Below are 24,582 nucleotides of genomic sequence, written 5' to 3' on the forward strand. Positions count from 1 at the left end.
ACACACACACACACACACACACACACACACACACACACACACGTTTGTTTTTGTGAAAAGTGGGGACATTTTATAGGTTTCCATTTATTTTATACTGTCCAAACCGTATATTGTATTGCCCTCACCCCACCACTAAACCCAACCATCACAGGAGACTGTGTGCAGCTTTACTCTCTGATTAAACTCATTCTGTAGGATTTATAAGCTTTTTGAGAAACGAGGACGTCACCAATGTCCTCATATTTCACCTCCTTTTTGTAATACCTGTGTCATACCCATGTCATTATACAGATTTGTGTCCTGAAATGTCACAAAAACACGTACGTACGTACACACACACACACACACACACACACACACACACACACACACACTACAGCCAATTCAGTTTATTCAGTTTACCTATACCACGTCTTTGGACTGTGAGGGAAACTGCAGCCCCCAAACTCCACAAACAAATGCCAACTGGCTCAACCAGGACTCGATCCAGCGACCTTCTTCCTGTGAGGCAGCAGTGCTAACCACTGACCCACTGTGACGCCCCTTTTTAAATTAATAAATATTTAGTTAGTCAATTAGTTAATTCCTTATTCTGTGTTCTCCAACAAATCTATTCCTGTTTAACCAATAAAGTTGTTTACAAATGTAGCCAGACCAAGTCAATAGTTGGATCAGACAGTGTGGCTTTACCACAGAGAATATCAAAGTAATCTAATTTAAAAAATGTAATTTTCCCCTTTTTACAGTTTCTGTTTTCTTTATAATTCATTAATTTGCCATAAACTCTTTAAATTGAGTAAAAAGTGATCATTTCTTACACTACAAAAAACTTAGAATCCTCAAAAAAATACTGTCATAATGGTCATAATTCAATGGTCATAATAATAGCATCAAATCATTATAATTCCAGAATAATGATGCTAAAAATACAGAATAAATTACATTTAAAAATATATATTAAAACAAAAATAAGTAAATCTATAATAATATTTCACAAATATGTATATGTAAAAATAAATAAATTCAGACTTTAAAAAATAAATATATATACATATTATAACAATTATTATAATTATTATAACAATTATTCATACAGATTAAAAATTAACGGTAGTTTAATTGCTAATTTCTGAAGGAGAAAACAAATATCTGAGGCCACAACAGTTGTTCGCCCTTCTTCAAGACTAAATAATAACAGTCAACGACTCGCTCACAAATACCTCGCTCAAAACATCCTCTAAAACTCCCAGCCTGCATCACAGACGGGTCAGATAAGTAGGTCACTATGAAGACTTAACAAGCTCACTCATTCAGGTCATTGTGAAGCATCATTTCATGGTGGAGCATCTAGACGTGCATTGAGAAGTTAAATATCTCTTACAGAATGGTTTATATTTTACATTTCTGTCTACTCCTTTAAAACACACACACACACACACACACACACACACACACACACACACACACACACACACACACACACACACACACACACACACACACACACACACACACACACACACACACACACACACACACACACACACACACACACCACTAGTAGAGATCCTGAAACTCCATGTCTGTTGCTCATAATCACGTTCTCATAAAGGAAAACCAAGCATACCTACATAAGAATGAATCACTGGATAAATAAAGGAGGGTTGGATAACTTCACGCACACCTAAACATACAAAATTCACAAGCTGAATTAACAGACGCCTGTGATTTAAGGAGGAAGAAATATCTTCTTGACTGACAAAATAAAGGAAACACATATTTAATCATTCATTCCAAAGAATAACAATTTGTTGTTGTTGTTGTTGTTGTTGTTTATTGTATTAGATGAATGTTATTTAAATAATATCTAAAAAATAATATAAGTAAAATACATCATCTTAAAAGCACAATATGTAATTTTCACCACTAGAGGGCACGTAGTCACAACAAACAAAAACATGGGCTGCGTCCGAAATCGCCTACTACTTAGTAGGTACTGCAATTGAATTTAAACACTATTCAACCGTTGGAAAAGTATGTTCTATACAGTATGAATGTCGGTAGTATGAATTGAACTACGTTCTACATCCTTCATTTTGTCATTGTCATGCAACCTATCCACGTCAGTTGTGCCACTTCACTCCTATTGATGAATTCGTGCATGCATCGAATGCGCACTTTAGAATCTTGCCTGAGTAGTAGGTCATCAGGGTACTTCTCGCATCTATGAATTCGGATTGTATTAGCATATTATATAGTATGAGATTTCTGCCGCAGTCATAGTTTAATGATGCCATAATTGTCTTCATAACTACCAAACATCCTGCTTTCTCTGTTTTCTATAAAAAACAAATCAGATATTGAGGTAAAATTACATCAAACTTGCCGTCATCAACATGGCAATACAGAACATGGTCCATGTTGCTATCACTGGAAAAAAATATTCAAAGATGATACCTTGGATTTACTAAAGTTTATTAGTAATTTAAATTTAAAATAAGTCAAGTGGTTGTAAACAATTTATTTGGGCGTTAAACAAATAATGGCTAAGTTTAATTTGTTTGTTTAACTTCAACCCATATAAATATTCTGCAACAATATTGCAGAAATATGTTTTGTGAGTAGTTAAAGCCATTTACTTCTCTGTATTTGAACATTATTAAAACATTTGAGATAATTTAAGTACATAAATCTGTAGGTACATCTTAAGTACATAAGTACATAACCCTGTTCTAATGTTATTTGGATTTTTTAATGAAACGCATTTTGCCTTTAAACATATCAGAATTTTAAATGCATTTTACTTAGTGGTTTTAAGCCAAAAAAATTCATTTAAAAGTAAGAAGAAGAAAAAAACACTCAAAATTTTTTAAGCTACTGTACAAAATATAAATTCATTCATTCATTCATTTTCTTTCGGGCTTAGTCCCTTTATTAATCTGGGGTCACCACAGCGGAATAAACCACCAACTTATCCAGCACATGTTTTACGCAACGAATGCCCTTCAAGCTGCAACCCATCACTGGGAAACACCCATACACTCTCATTCACAAACATATACTATGGACAATTAAGCTTACCCAATTCACCTATAGCGCATGTCTTTGGACTTGTGGGGGAAACTGGAGCACCCTGAGGAAACCCACGCGAACACGGGAAGAACGCTGGGGCTCCAACCAGTAACCTTCTTGCTGTGAGGCGACAGCGCTACCCACTGCACCAAAATAAATAAATAATAAAAAAATATAAAAGGCTTGATCTGACTTGTGTCATTTAAGCTAATAGGTCAATATTATGTGAATGTATGCTAGTGCATTGATGTGTTTGTTCGTTTAACTAAAAACTACAGTAAAATTCTAACAACATTGGAATTTTAGCTTGGAGAAATATGAACTTGTGAAATATTCGCAATGTCTGGCTAAGATCTCCCGTCTTGGTACATTTAATTATAGATCTCTTGAATGATTTATAACCAAACTATTTTGAGTACTTTGGTAATGCATTGTCCATTACAGATCTAAAACACATCTGACTTGGAGGATCAGTAAGTCCGAAAATAAACCTATTTTCTAAAGATTTATTGAACATTATAGAAAGACAGCTTTAATTTGTTCCTGATATGCTACTGAAGGACAACATGCATAAAAATGCAACAGTTATTTATGAAGAAATGCACACTGAAACTTGTGTTGGCAAAAAAAACAATACACATTGTGCAATGTCATCATAATCACTTCTGGATTTGTTGTTTCTGACCCTCAGCTTCTGACCAAAATGTAAACATCTTTTTCATCTTGCTTTAAGTTTCAAGGTTTAACCACTAAATTAATGCTTGTTCTAATTATTTCATTTGCTGTATTTTACTTTAAAAGAAGTACTATTATTCTGATGCTGTTAACGCCAACTCAGAAAACTGAAGATACCCCCAACAAGTGATGCTTCACTGGATTTTTCCCACAATGGGGCTTATATTCTCAAGAACATTCTATATGGTCATATGCAAAATCTCAAATATATACAATGCTCAGCATAATTGAGTACAGCCCATTTTGAAAATGAATATTTTTTATCAATTTCTCAGAGAATATAGGCAATGTATGTTGGTGCATTTAAACAAAACAGGTTTATTAAACATATATTTATTAAAATAACATTTTAGTTAACCAAACATATTTAAAAATTAAAAGATAATACAATTAAACTCAAGCAAAATAATGCAAAAAAAACTTACATTTTTATTTTTTTTGCTTCTCTTGATTTTTCTATTTCTAAGATTTGTATTTAACATTTTTCTAACATAAATCTGGCTGTACTAGTTTTTGGACCATTATCGAAAGTTATTTTGTTAGATAAGCTCCAGATTTGGCTTCAGTTCTGATTAATCTAATGTACTGTATACGTACAATATAATATTGTATAGCTTCCTATTAAAAACATTAATCTAAAAGAGGTTTGTGAAGGGTGTACTTATATATGTGCATATATAATATATATGAGCACTGTAGCTCCTTCAAATATGCTTAAAGTGATAGTTCACCCCCCAAAAAGAAAATGACCTCATCTTTTACTCTCCCTCGTGTGGTTTTAAATCTTTATGCGTTTCTTTCTTCAGCTGAACATGAAAGAAGATATTTTGAATAATGCTGATTGGTGGGACTCATTGACTTCTATTTCAGGAAATATAATATTCTGTATAATTCTTTATAAATCAATAGGTGGCAGAAGCCAGCATAAAAGATTGTTTTTTTGTTTGTTTGTTTTCTGTGGGTGAACTAACCCTTTAAGCATTTTTGACATCTTGTGAAAAATACAGTCAGCTTAGCTAAACCTAACGTTACATTACAAAAGTTCAACAAAAGATGTTTTTCCAAAAAAGATTGGTATGAAGACAGTGTTGTTTAAAAGTACAACCCTAATATATTATAGAGGTATTTAAAGAGACTCGATCAAAATTAAGCCATAACATTGCCAACTATTAAACTACAATAACAAAAAAAAAAAAAAAAAAACATTTTAACAATAAACGTTTTTAAAACTCATTCTAAAAACAATACATAATCAGCAGGTGAGGATATAAACAGCACTAGCAAATACAGGATACATATTATATAAACATCGCATTCTCCAGGCGTGTTTTAATGGTCTGAATAACATGTCAGTTGTTATAATGTCATTTACAGTAGAAGAGATGGACCCTGGGTGATGGGAATGATAATGATGCTGGGGAAAAATATCGCACATCACTGCCGCAAAATCGGCCAAGAAGCTATAATAAACAAACCGACACTGTTTATAACAAAATTTGGTCGAAAATGAATGTTCTAATATCGTTAAAACCACGCGATACTTACTATCTGATGCCATGGTCGCGTTGCACTGAACCCGCGGCGTCAGTCACCCGCCCTAGCGATGGATATTGATTGATATCTTCATAAGTACAAACCACTGGGGAATCTAAAAGGGCTGGTAACGATAACCGGGACGTATGACCCCGGCTGCCCCTGACAAACCTGCAACGGAAAAGCCCTCCGGACTCACTGTTTTCGCGAGCGACAACACACACGGGTCGGGTACGCGGCCATGTGAACGAGAACGCGCAGCGCGCTCTCTATGCTCTGCACCAGTGACCTGCTGTACGTTTTCAAATATATAAATTAATTTTTCTTCAAATTCGGTCCCTTTTATGTTCATGAGAAGTTTTTGTTCACATTACTTACTTTCTTTTAAGCTGTTTACTAGGTTAAATTTAAAAATGTTACAATTTTATTTGTTGTTAACATAATTAAAGATCAAGAAATGTGACGATCAAGTGAACAAATGTTTCATATTGCATTGCATTTTATATTGAATTTACAAAAATAATTGTGAGCAAATATCAAGGCTGTGATGAAAAATTTGACTTACATAAAGTTTTATTTCAGAAATAAAAGTTTCAAGCTGTAATTGTAATTTCAAATAAAATAGTTATATATAATTTTTTATTGTTTATTGATGATTTATTAGATACTTCCATTGCAGTGTCTCAACTCTGGCTTGCATAGAACAATACATCTTCTTTTATGTGCAATCAGGCAATATGATTTAGATATATTGAATTCCTCTTAAAAGCTACGGCCTATTAGGTGCAAACGGTATCAGTCCTGACAATACTGCAGACCTAAATCATCACACTTCGGCCGAGGAGTGAAAGAGCGAGGTAGAGAAGAGCCAGGATTGGAAGTGATACAAGATATTGATTAAATCAAGCAGCTGAATGAGCACATCAATAAAACCTTCAGATTAGAAAGAATGAGACCACATGCATAGCAAAGACCACACAACTCTCTTCAGTGCACCAGAGATCTATTAGTTGGCTCATATACAACAAAAAGTTGAGTGATGAAATGCAAACTTCTGAATCATAAAATCAATTTCACCAGCATGGACTACGCCACACTTTGAGCTTGACTTTATTGTAAGGATGAAAGGAAAGGTAAAGGAATAGTGAGAGGAAGGGGAAGGGAAGTACGAGGATAAACAGTGAACAGGTAGGTCGCTTGATCGGGCATCCTACGATGATGCCCAGAGACTCAAGAGTGGGAGTACTGTCTCTGTAATATTTAAGTTGAGTGAATGGACCCCCCCCCCGATTCAACCTAGGAGGGAAGAGAGGGTTATCTGATTGTTAATAAAAAGCAAGCAAATAGAGGGAGTGAGGTTGGGTTTGAAAGATTGAGAAGAACAATGCTAGAGAGCTGATCTGCCTTAAATAAGTTTTATAGAGTAGGTGATTGGTTAAAAAGTGAGGCATAGTCACGCTACTGATCCTTTGTTAACAAGTTAACTCCATAACATTTAAAACCATCTAATATAACAATAAAAACAGCAAATGCTCAATTGTTCTGAAAATGTCTTTTATGAAACTGTAATCTACTCCAAAATCTTAAAATACAAATCTGTACAAATATTAAAAGAGCAGTCTTAAAAATGTCACGTGTTGCTTAATAAACAAAAGCAATGTCTATTTATCGCCCTTTTAACCCAAGAGCAGAAAAGTAAAATTAGATTAAAACAAATCAGATGAAACGGGAGCTCGAGGAACAAATTGCACTAGCTTTTAACACTGGGCGGCCCGCCAATCACATCCAGTCCAGATGGCGGGGCTTAACGTTAAGTGGGATCGCTGCTACCTTCAGGTTTCCAGTTGAATCTTTTCACCAGTTTTCCTGCAGAAGTGAAATGAAGAGTTAAAAAAGGAAGCTCTTGCATGAATTTAGGACACACTCAGTTTGTGCAACAAGGTGAAATCCAAAAACCCTGTTTGCTTACTTGATGCTTTCTTTTCTTTGACTGAACTCAAACACCACATCCTCGTCGTCTCCTCACTGTCATTTCCTACAATACAGAAATGGTTATACTCAATCGTTATTAATTGCACCTTGTAAGTTATTTCGGCTGGACAGGACTTACCCTGAGCTTTAAAGCGTAAATGAGTTCGTGCTTTGAGTGATGAGCTTTTCTTTTTTGATGACACATTGTGCTCCAGCTCTGCTCCAGCTGCAGGGATCAACTCTGTTTGCCTGTGACGTCGGGACTTGGAAGCCTAATGTAGACATCATTGAAAACAGTGAGAACGTTTACATGGACACTAATACTCTGACTTAATATGATTATGACGATACTCTGATTAGGAGACTACCATGTAAACAGAATTTTTGATTACATTAATCCGACTATAGTCAAATTAAGATATGTGGAGTATGCCGATTTTAGTCGCATTATTGAAGTACAGTACAGTCATGTAAACCACTTAATCAAACTATCACCATAGTGTAGTACATTTTTGCTGCATAACAAACAAGGAGAATGAGAAAAGACAAACAAATGAGAATGGTTTCAAGCAAGAGAGCACATTTTGGGTGCTAGCAGGAAACAATGACTATGTTGACTATGCCAAAGCCATATCACCCTGCAGCCCAAGACCAGTTACTCACTGAAGCTGAGCCTGGTCAATGCCTGGACGGGAGACCACATGGGAAAACTAGGCTGCTGTTAGTGAGGCCAGCAGGGGGCACTTAACCTGTGGTCTCTGTGAGTCCTAATGCCCTAATATAGTGAAGGGGACACCATACTGTCAGTGAGCGACGTCTTACGGATGAGATAAACCAAGGTCCTGACTATCTGTGGTGTAACCCCAGTGTCCTGGCCAAATTTTTTCCATTGGCCCCTACCCATCATACCCATCCACCAAATTGGCCCAATCACTGTCTCTCCACTCTACCTAGAGCTGGTGTGTGGTGAGCACACTGATGCTATTGTCCTGTGGCTGCCGTCGTTTCATCCAAGTGGATGCTGCACACTGGTGGTGTATGGAGAGAACCCCCTCCCCCTCATAATTGTGAAGTGCTTTGGGTGTTTGGCCATTCACAATAAATGCACTATATAAATACACATTACATTACGTTACATGCTGAGAATTCTGGAAGAAATGGACATTAGAGCTGTGCAATTAATCGAAATACAGTTTCGATTTCGGCTACTAACGATTATGAAAACACATTAATCTAGATAAAACGATTATTGCATCATATACCGCCCCTTTCAAGTTGTACACATTTGTTGCTTTGCAAAGCACAGATTCACATGAAAATGACTCAAAGCATGTACTGTAATGTATTGTTTGCAGTACAGGATGCTCAACATTCACTGTTGTACATTCGAATCATTCATGTTTTTAAAAGCGTGAAAGAGATCGCATGCTGTTGTGTTTATGCGCTCAGCCTCAGAGACGAGCAGAACACACAAATCTAAAGTCATCTTAACGTGAGCGCTTTAATGGACAAATAAATGCACATTTGTGTTTGAAGATTATTTATATTAACCCACATTTATGTAATAAACATAAGTTGAGAATCAAAACACATGTGAAAGTGAAACCATAAATCAGAACCGTTCTGCTTTTAAAGTGACAGCGTGCTACATTCCTGCTGCCGACTGTTTTTATCATTATTAATCAAACAAAGGGATAAAGTCACTCACTGCTCTTGAGTGAAGGACTTTTGTAGCTATAATAAAAGTTTTGTCTTACAGTGAAGATGTTTAAAGCACAGTTTGTTTCATATTTTTATTCTATTGTATTTATTTCTCTTTCCTTATTTACAAGGAGAAAAATAACTACATATACAGTTCAGGTCAGAATTAATAGCCCTCGTGAATTATTAGCAACCCTTTATATTCCCACCCAATTTCTGTTTAACATGTTTAAGATTTTTTCAACCCATTTCTAAATTTAATAGTTTTAATAACTCATTTTTAATAACTGATTTATTTGATCTTTGCCATGATGACAGTAAATAATATTTTACTAGATATTTTTCAAGACACTAGTAGTATTCAGCTTAAAGTGACATTCAAAGGCTTAATTAAAGCAATTAGGCAAGTCATTGTATAACAGTAGTTTCTTCTGCAAACAACTAAAAAAAATATTGCTTAAGGGGGCTAATAATATTGACCTTAAAATAGGTTTCAAAATATTTAAACCTGCTTTTATTCTAGCTAAAATAAAACAAATAAGATTTTCTCAAGAAGAAAAAAATATTATAGGAAAAACTGCAAAAAATTCCTGAATCTGTTAAACATCATTTGGGAAATATTTATTTTAAAAAATTCACAGGAGGGCGAATTATTTTGACTTTAATTGATAATCGTTTTGAATAATCGTGTTCATGATTTTTCCCATAATCGAGCAGCCTTAATGGACATCATAAAGTGCCTTGACTTTGAAGTGACTTTGTTGTGGGTGCATGAATGAAACATTAGTAAATAAAATGGCAGAAAGTGCTGCTTGAGAATTGATATCCACCGTCGTCTGTTTGCATGTACAGTGTGAGAAATGAACTGCAGGTGAACTAGTCCCAAAATTAAAAACGTAATGCCCAAAATCACATATGTTGCAATGATGAACACCAACTGTTGTTGCGTGAAACGCCGGAGGAAACCGGAGCACCCAGAGGAAACCCACTAAAACACTGGGAGAACATGCAACCTCCACACAGAAATGCCAACTGACCCAGATGAGACTCAAACCAGTAACCTTCTTAATGTGAGGTGACAGCGCTATCCACTGCGCTATCGTGTCACCCAAACTATGTATTATAACATGTTAAATAGGAACATGACAGTTCGAAATATAACTCATGTAAACACCTTAGTCATATTGTTGTCTTATTCAGATTAAGGCAAATCATTTGATTACTGATGTCCATGTAAACTTAGTTATCGTTTTAAATAATTTGCCTACAAAATGTGTAATTTAAATATTTAAGAACTTAATAAAGTTCACGAGGCAGGTTCGGGAGGAGCCTAATCTTTCAGGTGTGTCAATCACTATTATATGGGTGTATAAGAGTAGCAGCCATTGCACTGTGTCAACTGAAACATTTTTCCAGCATCCCACCACCCCTTATCTTCCTCCTAACCCCTCAGTCTTCAGTTAGATTCCATCCCTTTGCCCTTCTCTGTTAAGATATCTTGGTAAGGCTGCCAAAAGAGTTTAATAGATGTTTATGAATATAAATTTTGCACTTTAAAAACATATGATTATTCTTCAGATTTGTGAAATATTCATGATTTTAATGAAACTGGATTCTTGAACTGTTTGAGAAAAGAGCTGATGCTGCAACGTATATATTGAGGAATTAAAGTGTTTTCTGAGCTTAGATAGATGTAAACCTATTGTCGAAAAACTCCAAATCATGTGAATTGTCAACCTTAAAAAAAGTATAACAGGGACATTGTAAAGGCTATGTCAATGTTTTAAATCAAATTTATTTTATGCATTCATGTTACCTCCACAACTTGTCCGTATGATTTGGATTTGATTGATGCTAGCAGCTGGGCTCTGCTGGAGCTCTTTAGGAAAGAGACGGAGAGAAAACACAGATAATATCACAACCCTGTGGTAAAACAAGAGTACTGCAACATCTCTACACTATTTTCTGCATTGCTGAAGTAGGGAATGAAGCACTATATATAATTAAAAAGAGAGAAAAATGAAGAACATTTTTAATCTCAGTCTCTTACTTCTTGATTCGAAGGTCCTTCTCCAGGATCCTGCTCTTCAAATTGCTACAAAAAAAAAAAAGTTGTGTTAGACAGTCATTGACAAATAAACAAATTGCGTAGTCAGGATTTTGTGCCAAAACTGATGCATACATAGACTAAAATGTAATGTTTGGGATGAAAGTTTTCTAAATAGATTAGAAATTAAAAAGCTTCATACAATAACAATAGTGAGTTTGACATATTGATACATGTTTAAATGTGTAACTTTAATAACGCCATTTACTATATTAATATATACAATGTATTTTAATCATGTAAACGCATAAATCACTCTATTGTGATGCTAAATTAAGATTTCTCCCAATTTTTGTTAAAAACTTAATACTTTTGGATATTGTCTATATACATACATACATACATACATACATACATACATACATACATACATACATACATATAAGTTTATCTTGTGTTATATTAGGTATGTCTTTTGTGCCAAATTTAGTGCTTACTTGATGAATAAAAGTATTAAATTATAATTAAAAACAATAATGAAGTATTCATTCATTAGCTTACATATACTGTAGTATCTGGTTGGTTTAATGACTTTAACTGTAAAAGACACAAAATGTACTTACATATTCAGATATTCCTATGCATGCAAAACATCTATTAGCAATGAGAAGAAACATAAAAGACGACAGAGGCGCCTTTGACAGAGAGTTAGAAGAGGACAATGACAACGACCTAAAATGGTTCAGGTTTCTGCTGACCATAAAGAAGAAACGGTCCAGATGACACTTCTAACCAACTATTACAATCGGAAAGCCTGGAGGAAGCCTGGGAGCGTTATCTTCAGAAAGAGATATTCTTTGCCAGCTAGGAGTTCAGATCACTGCAGGCAGGCCACCCATGGGCGTAACATTAGATCAGAACTTAAAATTGAATAAATATATTCCAAGTGTGGTTGAAAATAGCTTTGATCAACTTCGCCTTCTCTCTTAACTGAAGTCCTCCCTTATTTCACATTCCCTACAAATTGCCATACATGCGCTTATAACCTCCCCTTTAGACTATTGTAACTCTCTCTATTTTGGACTGCCTAAGTCTCAGATCGCTCGCCTACAGCTATATTTTTAACGAAAAGCCCGAAATTTGCACGTCACTACCATTTTGAGGTCTCTCTATTGGCTACCAGTGAGACAAAGAATCTTATTTAAAATCCTTCTCTTTGTGTATAAAACCTTACATGGCCTTACATAGCCTGAGCCTCCATTATTAATCCCAACTGATTGTGGACTACACTCCATCCAGACATTTGCGTTCTGCTGATCAGTTTCTAAAACCCCAAAGGCCCACCTTAAAAGTAAGGGCGAACATGCATTCGCTATAGCCGGTCCTCGCCTTTGAAATGTGCTGCCTCTAGAATAAAAAATGGCTTCATCACTGCTAATTTTTAAAGTCTAAATTAAAGACTTATCTAGTTTCTAGGTCTTTTGAAGCATAATGATCTTGTTTTTAATCCTGGGCAATGTGGTCAAATGTGGTAGCATCTTTTAACTATAGGCAGAATTATTTAAAGGGTCTCTTACTTTCTTATTTTAGGCATTGAAACCAAACTGTGGTTGTATAATCTGTTTTACATCTGTTATGCTCTCTTTTACATTATGTGCCTGTTGCTGTTTTGTTTATGTCCATACTGCTTGTTTGTATTTTCTCTGTAAAGCACTTTGTGGCAGTTGAAAACGTGCTATATAAATAAATTGAACTTGAACTAGGAGCTATGGCCTTGGATGAACTAGATCCCTGGATGACTGCCCGAATGCTGATGTAATAGAAGAAACACTTTGCTATGTTTTTATTTAGGTTTATCAACCCAGAGAGTAATTACAAAACTATAGAGAACAAAAAAAATTTTCTTCTCTGAATTAACAGATATATATCAAAGTATATCAAACTTTGATTATTACTTTGCTCATAGGGATTTCTTCTTTGTATTAAAAATTTTGTGATATACTCAAGTATATCAAACATTCATTCATTTATTTTATTTTCGACTTAGTCCCTTTATTAATCTGGGGTCGCCACAATGGAATGAACCGCCAACCGCATCGCCCTATATTAAACATTGATAGCTTAAAACGTTAAAGGCACACCTGTATTCACAGGCTTGAGTACTGTATAAAAGGCTGGGTGATACAAACCAGCAGCACACTTAAACTGACTTATGAATATTGTAAGTCTTAGGCCCTTTATTCTCAACAGAGAATAAGGATTTTTGTTTTGTTTTTGTATTTGCTTTCATTCATCTTTCACCTTTAGATTTATTTTATTAATAAAAGTGTATTTTTTATTAATTTTCTTCCTGGAGTGAACATTGGCTTCATTTGCAGAACCCATCAAGATACCATGTGGTAAGGTATGAATCTAATTATTCCTTAAAAGACAATAAAAATGATGGTCCTAAACAAAACTCTAATCAAGAAATTTAGTGAAGAGAGGATTTGTTTATTTAGGGTTTTAAATGAAGGCATCCCAAGAAGGTCGCTGGTTCGAGCCTTGGCTGGGTCATTTGGCATTTCTCTGTGGAGTTTGCATGTTCTCCCTGCGTTCATGTGGGTTTCCTCCGGGTGCTCCGGTTTCCCCCACAGACATGCGGTACAGGTGAATTGAGTATGCTAAGAATTGGCCAAAGTGTATGTGTGTGAAGGTGTATGGATGTTTCCCAGTGACGGGTTGCAGCTGGAAGGGCATCCGCTGCACAAAACATATGCTGGATAACTTGGTGGTAATTCTGTTTTGGCGACTAAGGGACTAAGCCGAAAAGAAAATGAATGAATGAATCAATGAATGAATGAAGGAAGAAATCCAGCACAATACTCACCGCGCGATGCTTCTGCCAGGTTGAAAAGGTAATGATGGAACTGCTTAGTTTGGGAACCAGATTTTGTTGGATCAGATCCATGTTTGGATCTGGTTCTGTGAATACAGCTTTCTTCAAACCCTCATAATGTGTGTGGATATTTGTAATTTCCTGTGGACCAGAGAAACTACACGTTAACCACTTTAAAATCTCCTACATTTGCAAGCAATTTACACTTTTTTACAATAATGGCACTGTCAAATACATTGCATTCCAAAACCTTCAAACATTACAAATTAAATGCAATTTCTACAGTCTGGACCTTTAATGAAACATGCTGTAGCAATGCATTTTTTATTCATTTCAATGTTGCTGCCATGACTCACCTCTAGCAGGTCAGTGTTAACAAGCTGTTGTGGACGTGACGGTGGATCGACAAATTCTTCACAGACATCTTTCCTCTTCCCATCTTTCTTCTTTTCCCTAGAGCAGAGCTGTAAATATGCACAATAAACACCTGCAGAGTTTGCAAACATCAAGTTAAATCTGTTTACTCGGATTAACCTGAACATCTTGGACAAACACAGCACAATAAAATATATTGCCCCATAATGGCAACATTTAAAGAGGACCTATTATGTAAAAATCACTTTCATAAGGGGTTTCAACACATCTTTGTGGCAACATTGTGTGAATATATCCAGCCTCTATTGGTAAAAAATATATTAATTCTATTTTATGTAATCACACTTGATAAAAACTGTCCACAGAAACACTTAGATTGACAATCTGTCATCAGTATATGTATTTGTCGTCCCACCCATTAGTGACTATCTCAAAGAGGCACAGGCTTTGTAACTCCGCCCTCTGGATTTGAATTTAAAGCAACAGTCACCAATCTGGATCAAAGCCTAGAGGCAATTTCAAAGAGTTATAATCAAATATCTGTGGTGTAATTTGAGCTGAAACATCACATACACCCTTTAAGGCAGGGGTCTCAAACTCAATTTACCTGGGGGCCGCAGGAGGCAAAGTCTGGGTGAGGCTGGGCCGCATAAGGGATTTCACAAAAAAAAGTCCTCAAATGTCATTATTAACAGTTTTAATTATTTCTTCTGAACATGAAGTGTCCTGAACATTAATAGAACATTGAGTGAAGATTATGAACAGTTCTTCTGAACATGGCATCTTTTGCCTACTTCTTGCTGCCAGAGACTTGACAGCGCTTCTTCTCACAAATCTGAACCACATTTGGCTTTAGAGCGGAAGCAGTTGAGACCCTCAGGCTTGAAGATGATCATCATTAAGTCTAGACCTGTACTTTGACTAATTGAAGTCCTAGGGAAAAAAATGGGGGAACTCACTCAAAACTTCCATTCCCTCACCTAAAAAAGGCGTACATAAGTATAAATAAAACACCCCCACCCCACTCCAGTCAAATCAGTCTGTACCAGTCTGTATCTACAATATCAACACAATCTCATGGCAATTCGTAACTTTTTCATTTAGTGGCTAATTCGTATGAATTCGTACGATCTAATTCGTACAATTTAATACGATTTGCTTATCCCCCTAATGACGGTTGGGGTTAGGGGTGGGGTCAGGTGCCACGCCTCCTTTTAAAATCGTACCATTTCGTACGACTGAACTCGTACGAATTCGTACGAATTAGCCACTAAACTGGCAAAACGTAAAATACTTACGTTTTCTCGTGAGATCAGGCTGATAATATATATAAGATGCGGGGCAGGCACGTGCACACATAGGGCTCAACCTGTGCAGAGCACATGCCCTTTTTAGTCTTGCATAGAAAGTGCCTTTCCAAAATGATCAAAAGTGCCCCCACGACGCGACACACCCTCGGTCCCGCTCTTCAGTAGGCGCGCGATAACACCGCTCTTGAGTACATGCGCGACAACACAGCTGATCAGAACGCGCGCGACAACGCGCATTGAGTGACAAGCGCGCTGTGTACGGATAGAATCAGCGCAGCGGGGAGCTCTCTCTCTCCCCGCTCCGCTGATTCTGTCAGAGTACAGCGGTCGGCGCGGGCCACAAAATATTGCACTGAGGGCCGCAAATGGCCCGCGGGCGAGCGAGCGAGACCCCTGCTTTAAGGACATCAGAGACTTATTTTATTTCTTGAAAAAAGGGCATAATAGGTCACCTTTAACACTCTACCCATTCCATATGATCTGATCCATATTGGTATTTATTCTAACTGACTATGCATCATACGGTAGCCAACTTTGTAAATGGTTTACAGAGAAATTACACAATAATGAGCAATGATTAAACTACCATACTACTAATTACTCAGGACAAAGTAAAATGTTGGTTGGATACTGTTTATATCTGGAATTAAGACGCAATTTCATCAATTTCAAGAGGACAACAATAAATATAGGCTTAAATTAGGTCGAAAATGTTTTCTGGGCAAAATGTTGTGTAATTAATTCCATTTTTTACACTTGATTACACTTGATATGCATAAACACAGAGCTTTGTAACCTACCAGGTTTGGCATGGCCGTAAAGTGGAAAGCTTTTTCTGACAGGAGCTTTCTGAAGATATATGTAACATCATAATGTTGTGAGTTCATCGCATCCCTCTCAAACTGCATAGCATCCTTCCAGTCCTTCAGAGCGATGCGAATCTAAAAAGAAGAATTTGCAGAAAAACACAGCATGAGTTGCATTTAAATGCAAAACATCGTCATTTAATTACCCTTTCATGTCAAATTAAGAATATTTTATATCTTCAAATGTTGCTTTGTGTTTGCAATGATAATTGGTAAGCTCAAAAAACACACACATGTTCACATTAAACCCTCATGTATAGTATAGTAAATCGACTCCTCTTTCGTTAAGTTGGTGGCTGTTTTTCTCCCACTGACCTAAAAATCAAATGCAAAGCCATGACACCATATACTCACGTACTCTTGATTGTTGATGGTTTTTCCTGTTGGGAAATGTGTCATTTTTACTGTTGATCATCAGTTGGTACCATTAATGCTTTAGATAGGCCTGTGCAAAACGTTTCTGGCTTTTATATGGAGTTCTATACAGTAAAACAGCAGATTATAGTGTGTGTGTGTGTGTGTGTGTGTGTGTGTGTGTGTGTGTGTGTGTGTAAATACACTTACTATGTTTACTAAATTTCTGAGAGCTGAAGTGCTTATTTTGATTTTCTCAGACATATTAGGTTATATTATAAGTGCACAAACGTCTCTCTCTCCTTCACACACACAGACACACACACAATCACACAATACTCCATAGAGAAGGCAGATACTAAGCTTTTTTGCACAGCAACTGATGATGAACAGTAAAAATGAAAATCTTTACCTCTTTTCAGCAGGGAAAACCAGCAAGAATCAAGAATGCCTGATTACATGATCTTAAGGCAACTTAAGAAGAACCAGCTGTCATCAGCCGTCTTGGTGCAATAGAGAGCATCCTGACCAACTGCGTCACAGTCTGGTATGGAAGCTGCTCTGTTGCTAAGCGTAAGGCACTGCAGACGTGGTGAAAACTGCCCAACGCATCACAAGGACCCAACTTTCTGCAATTGAGGACATCCAGAAAAACACTGTCTGCGCCGAGCATGCAGTATTTTTAAGGACTCCTCTCACCCGTCTCACAGAGTGTTTTCTATCCTACCTCCCTGCAGGTGCTTTAGGCTCCCCTGGACAAGAACCAGCAGACTGAGGAACAGCTTTTTCCACAGAGCTGTCTCCCTTTGAACTCTGCTGCTCACTGACTCTTTTGCCCCCCTCACACACCCCCACACTCTCCTCATAACTTATACTCCCCATAATCACTGTACTGTTTATTATTTGCACATTTAAAGATTGCACATATTCATTGCACTGATTCATCCAATCTATTTTGAATTGTACATACCCACTGTACATATACGTTTGTAATTATGTTCATATGTATCAGCACACTTCTGATTGTTAATAGCAACCTGTATATATGTTCATCTATTGTTAATCTCTGTTCATAGTTAATACAACCTCTATATAATGTTCATAGTACATCCATCTTTAAACATTACCCATAGTTTTTCTATAACCGCACTCTATAACTTATACCTAGATCCTGCACTTGCTGCTATTGCACTTCTGGTTAGACCTAAACTGCATTTTGTTGCCTTGTACTTGTACATGTGTAATGAGAATAAAGTTGAATCTAATCTAATCTAATCTAATCTAATCTAATCTAATCTAATCTAATCTAATGGTGTTATGGCTTTACAATCCAAAAAGTTCATTATAATGGAGGTCAATGGGGAAAAAACAACTACCAACATAACGAAACGGTAGTAAATTTGCCCAGAGTGTATTTTTGAATCTTTTTTTTTAATTTTATTTTCAAAGCATTCTATTTGCTGAAAACAAATTGGCCAATTTGACACTTAAAATTAGCCCAGAGTGAATAAAAACATCCCTAATAGCACATAGGGGTTAAGACATTTTAACAATTTTGTGTATGTGTTTTATAAGATTGTAATGATGCATTAGTGAATAACCTCAGGCTCTAGTAACCAAAAAACTACTGTAAACAGAAACCCTGAGACAAACAGAAACCCAGAGGGCTAGTAAAGATGAATAGAATGACAGCACACCTTCTCTCTGGGTGTGGCGAGCTGTGTGTTGTAGAGCCCATACAGCAGATAAAGGGCCCCGACTCTGATCTGGAAAGTGAATGGAGGGAAGAAATACTGACACGCCACAGACAGAACCAGACGAGCAAAAATCCTTTTCTCTCTTGGCTCTTGTTTACCACTGCAGGGAAAAAAATAGAAATAAACATTGAAAAAAAAAAATACCAACAATAGTCAACAATCAAAATACATGATATGGAAAGTGTTTTAAACTAAAAATGTGGATATATTCTTGTAAATTGAATACACGGTTATAATTCAATGTCATTTGGAATTTGTGGAAAACTGAAAATATGTATTTTGCATTCATTATTTTTCATGTGGTTCATGTGTAATTTTAAACACTAAACACAGTTATAACATAGTAAAACAGGGTAATAATCTTATTTACAATCAATCGGTCATGAAATGTTGCTGATCAGCCACAAGCACTGCGTTTTCTAATATAGATTAGTGGATATATCAACAAACACACAACGTTGCCTCAGCGACCTTCCTACAATGTTGTACCAAACTTGTCAAAACTGTGTCATAATGTTGTCATTTAAACGGTCATTGCTTTGGGTTGTGCTTAGGCGGAATGGAAGACCACTGTAGTGTACAACATTTACTCATCATCAAATTAATTTGTTTCAATTTCAACAGACAGTTGGGCGTCGCATTTAACAATGACCGAGGGGACATGAGTTTTGCTTTATTTCTTTTAGCTAAATATAACATCAGTGGTCATTTGTGTCCTGTTGTATCAAGCTCTGATCTGTTTTCTCTTGTTCACTGCATACTTTCACCTGTGGCTGCTGTGGATCCATCTCTGAACTGGCTTTTCTGTTGGGTTTCTTTCTCTGACTGCTTTCTCCGTACCAACAACTACACCTGGTCTTCAGCTGTGCTTCCCTCTCTGCTTTATTTTCCAGTCCAGAGCTTCAATGTAGTGTCTGCATTTTTATTTATTTATTTATATTTTAATGCTTTCTTGTTTACTTCTCTTGTTTGTTTACCTTCTCAATATTTAGCCTACCTTTTTAGTTTAAATATATATAATTAAGTATCTAATATAATCTAAACTTTATATACTGTTTGCTTATAAATAAGATGTGTACTGTATGTATTAAATGTTGTGAAATATAAAATAAAAAAAGTTTGATTATATTGATTTGTGTGGCATTTTTACACTTCAAAGCTTACATATGCAGTTGTTAAATAAAAAAAGAAAAGAAAAATGAATGAACAATATTTACTTTTAAGCAATACTGGAAACGTGTTACTGCTTATCCTGTATTCTAGGCAGTATTGATAAACTGCCTGGAAAAAATACAAATAAAAGTAGTAGGGACGGTTGCTGAATGTCACATGACAACGTTATTACAGCCTTCTCACGTCTTACGTTGTAACAATGTGGCGAAAGTGTAAGTGGCGCCGTTGCCTTTGAACAAATGCTACGTTGTACAGACATCGCTACAACGTAAATGTGTTTGTTGGTTTAAACCGTGACATTTTATATCCAAGATTTCATACCACCAGAATCTTAAACCGGCCCATGCTTTAATACAGTGACTAGCATCAATAATAAACTCACAAGAACACTGTGCTGAAATCCATGTCCTTCCAGATCTCCAGAAACTGCTCGTACCGAACTGACTCGGCCGCCTGAAGACGACCAAGCAGTGTTTCAATGTCTGTTTTGACCACTTCCCTGAAATGCTCCATCCTGCTATTTAATCACCACCAACACTTCATTGGTCACTTCACTTTAAAAATGCATAAAATCGGGTTAAAAGTGAGACTTGTGTTGTTGTTTTCTCACATGCTTCTAGAGAAGCTCATGAGAAAAGCATGAATGTCTACCGCCTTCTAGCGTTTCGGCTGTATGAGAAATTAACCACGCCTGCATAGCACGCCTGTGGAAACTGTTGGTGAGGCTGATAAACAAATATTAAAGATTGTAATATAATATGGTACACTATAATGATGTAGATAAAGGGCTAAATGTATTCAATACTTCATATTTTATACCAAAAATCATTGAACAACTGCTTATAACTCCACCTTTCACTAATTCTTTTGAACGGAGCAGTGTTTGTGTTCTGTTTACCAGAATATTACACAAAATATACAGGCAGTTTTTACATTTTTTGTGGCGTTATGCCACCGTTTGTGTCTTGTTGTTGCTATTAATATTATAAAATTATTTAAAAAAAACTCTCTTTAGGAGTAACCCAACCATAAGAAATTATTTGTGTAAACACATTGAAAGCGCTTTTACTTAAATTTTCACCCACATACACGGTATTAACATTTTTACTAACACTCTTTTGTGACTAATTCTATTGACTAGGCCTATGATGGGAGGCATTATTTTAACAAAACTTCAGCAAAATTAAATGTGAAATTGAAAGGGAAAAATCTTTAAAATATTGGCATGATTGTAACCAAGGTTAAACAACACACAAATATGAGGTGACTTTGCGTGCTCATTAGCGACTAGGCTTTCCTTTCCTTGAGGCAACAAATGATTATCAACAGCCTAAACATGATTGATATGGAGAAAAACCTGTTATATGGACTATGAATGTATTTTTAAGCATGTGTTTTGTGTTGCACCCATATTTACAGTTTTGTTTTATAACATATGTATGTAGGTCATGTGAAAATCTTTCAGTTTTTTTGCCATAAGACTAGGCTTGTTGTTTTTTTTCTTTTTAATTTATGCATATCTGCATTGCAAAAAGAAACCAACTATACATATTTAACCATCATATTTTAAAGGATAATAGAGCAGATATAGGTGCATTTACTTAAGTTATAGTCGTAGTAATGCTAATGTAAATTACTGAAAAAAATGACTGAAAAAGTAATGACAGTTCAGTGTCAGTAGTGTCTCACAGATTTGATGAATTCAATTTTTATAAACAAACACATTGTTAATACAGTGGTTCTACAACAGGTATTTGGAGCAGAAATACAGAAAACAATTATATGTTCTCTAAAGAATATTAATTAAACAGTTCTTTTTTTCATTTAAAGAAATAACAACATATAAGTTATTTCATATAAAGAACACTAACAAAATAAAGATGCCGTCTCAAAGAAAGGTATAAGAGCTGTCTCTGTGTGGTAAAAGGACCTTTCTGAGGATACATGTTTGTACAGAAAAATCCATATTGGTTTTGTAAAAGTACATATTAATGCCTAATACAAAAACAAATGTTTTCTTTTTAAAAAGGTACTGCCCCAGTGACAACTGTTGTATTCAGTTTAATTCATGTTTGTTTCGTTAGCACTTCTACAATGTAGATTGTGTCAAAGCAGCTTAACACAGAAGTTCTGGTAAATTGAAAATGTGTCAGTCCAGTTTTTAGAGATGAAGCTCAGTTCAGTGTGGTTTCATTTTCACTGCTGAAAGTCCAAACATCGAAGAGCAAATTCATCAATGCGCAGCTCCACAAGTCCCAAACCAAGCAAGCCATTGACGACAGTGGCGAAGAACAAACTTCACTAATTGACAAAAGTGAAGGAAAAAACGTTGAGAGAAGCCCGACTCTGTTGGGCATGACGATTTCTACTCTGGCCAAACGTCTTGTGCAGAGCTGCAGTCTAGGGGCTTGAGAACGCTGGATGTCCATTGTGAAGAAACTGAAAGTGTGAGTAGGACACCAGCGGGTGTTCAGGCTGTCCGACGAGATTCATGCAGAGACTCATCTCATCTGTCACTGGGTCTTTCAGAAGTCAGAAGTGTCATGCTCTCCACTCCTCCATGACTGCCACAGCATTTGCTCAGGATACGGCCTGTCCAGGATAATGGATACCTCTAGAAGTCTTCTGGTTGCCAACACCTCTTCACAGGTCACAATCTCTAGAGGCCTCGGGATGAGTATGCCCAGGTGGAAATAGGGAACAAAGAAGATAATTAGCAAAGCTGCTGTTAACAGTGTATTTAAACAAGAGATGTTAAATAATAAGGCAAAAACAGTGCTATAAATGAAAATGGTAGTTATATGAATAAGCATGAAAAGCACATGATGTCATACATAATGTCTGGTGCATTAAGTGTGTCCTAGAGGCACTCCAAAGTAAATGTCAAATGACTAAGTACAAATTATTCAGCATTGTTATTTTTAAGCAAACAGTTCAACGGTGTCCAAACTCTGTCCTGGAGGGCTGGTGTCCTGGAGAGTTCAGCTCCAACCCTAATTAGACACACCTGAAGCAGCTAATCAAGCTCAGATGAACTAGAAACTACCTGGCAGGTGTGTTGAAGCGAGCTGAAATTAAACTCTACAGGACATCGGCCCTCCAATACTGAGTTGGACACCCCTGAGTTAAGCAAATCACACTTCATTCCATACATGAAATATACCAAGATTATTCATTCATTCATTTTTTTTGGCTTAGTCCCTTTATTATTCTGGGGTCGCCACAGCGGAATGAACCGACCAACTTATCCAGCAGATGTTTAACACAGCGAATGCCCTTTCAGCTGCAACCCATCGCTGGGAAATATTTCAAAATTAGGTCAAGCTAACTGTTTGTACTCGTGTAACAGGATGATTTCAAGCTTTTCTAGCAGGTCAGTGTTAACAAGCTGATGTGGATGTGACAGTGGATTGACAAATTCTTCACAGACAATTTTCCTCATCCTATAGTCCTCCATTTAATTGTAACAGGATGATTTCTAGCATTTTGATTTCACTATATTTTCCTCAAATTCTCAAAATTGTTTTGTGTTCACAATATAAATGTAAAAAAAATCTGTAAAGCGACAGTGGTTTCCCCTCTTTTCCCCCTTGGGGTTAACATCAAGGCGGTATAGTCCAAGCAGCCATACCTGCACTATTGTTTGAGCGGTCTTTTCCACCTTTTCCTTGAACAAAAGAGGTGTGCTCTACCTGTTCCACGTTGAACTTAGCACTGGTCATAAATACCACACACAAATATATATATATAATATATATTTAAGTTTAATTTTAATCATTTGTTTTATTTCTTGATGTAAAAGCTATTTGTTATATTGTAGAATGTTATTTTTGTAGAAAATGTATAATTAAGGGTATGAGCTGAAGTTGCCGATCTGTCTCTATCATAATAACATTCTCTGTGCAGACTCAAAATGGTGTCCTCTCGTCATTCACTACACAACGTAGAGCAAAAAAAAGAGTACGGTTACACTGGTGCCGTGACCCGAATGGGAGTGAGGTTTAGGGGGGTGAGTGTAATGGAGGCCAGCTAGGCCCTACTAGGCCTTACACTACTGCGTTTTAGTTTTAAAACAGCGTTTTAGACCAAAAACAATCTGCGTCCACACTAGAGTTTTACCTAGCGTTTCTGAAAATATCTCTGTCCACACAACGCCACCAAAAACGTATATCACGTGACCATTCACGTACTCTGGGCATGTGCGTCCTAGTATAAACAGGAAGCATGTGTCTCGCTCGGCATGTGGTTAATGTTAGTCAACAAACGCCGGCTGTACAATAAACGCGATGGCAAAGAAAGCAAGAGAGTTATTTTTGTGGACAGACGACGAGGTCGAGTTGTTACTAAACATAACAAATGAATAACTGCACAATGGTGCCTAAAACAGACAATAGTGCAAACAACACTTCCATTTCTGGGTCCATGTTGTTGTTTACAATGAAGGCTGGTCTGCTGTCTTCCGCTAGCGTTAAAGCCATGTGTTATAGTCATGTGATAGGGGTACGTGGTTATAGGGGTATAGATGACGAATAAGGGAAGGATACGCAATGACACAAAAGCCCCAATCAGGTAGCGAATGTCGGCAGCCCCACCTCCGTTTTCAGATGTCTCCGTTTTTCCCTATCCACACTGAGACGGAGCAGCAGTGTTTCAGAATGAAAACGGGCTCTCTAGCGTTTCCGGCGTAGTGTGGATGGATGACATAACCGTAGCAAAACTCAGGCGTTTTCAAACTAATACGCATTAGCATAAATGGGGCCCTAGTGAGTGCTGTGCAGGTAAACCTCACTCCTCTGACCTCTAAATGTGT

General features: G+C 36.6%; 2 protein-coding genes across 2 annotated transcripts in view; both read right to left on the reverse strand.

Moving 5' to 3' along the window:
• The window catches only part of syt16 (synaptotagmin XVI), a 46,832-nt gene extending 41,247 nt beyond the window's left edge, over window positions 1–5,585 (reverse strand). Inside the window, exon 1 of the mRNA XM_087279652.1 lies at window positions 5,353–5,585. Coding sequence (XP_087135778.1) covers window positions 5,353–5,365 — 13 coding nt within the window. The 5' untranslated portion in view covers window positions 5,366–5,585. The remainder of the gene's footprint in view (window positions 1–5,352) is intronic.
• A 741-nt stretch (window positions 5,586–6,326) lies between these two features.
• On the reverse strand, window positions 6,327–20,424 carry snapc1b (small nuclear RNA activating complex, polypeptide 1b). The gene is given in 10 exon segments (NM_200254.1): window positions 6,327–7,206; window positions 7,310–7,375; window positions 7,451–7,583; window positions 10,829–10,891; window positions 11,063–11,107; window positions 13,929–14,078; window positions 14,294–14,401; window positions 16,423–16,563; window positions 18,540–18,699; window positions 20,155–20,424. Coding segments are annotated over 10 exon segments (1,053 nt in total). The 5' UTR covers window positions 20,286–20,424; the 3' UTR covers window positions 6,327–7,150.
• Between the last annotated feature and the right edge of the window lie 4,158 nt (window positions 20,425–24,582).

The sequence above is a fragment of the Danio rerio genome, chromosome 13, assembly GCF_052040795.2.
Source record: "Danio rerio strain M-AB ecotype USA chromosome 13, GRCz13ab, whole genome shotgun sequence".
Taxonomy (NCBI): Eukaryota; Metazoa; Chordata; class Actinopteri; order Cypriniformes; family Danionidae; genus Danio; species Danio rerio.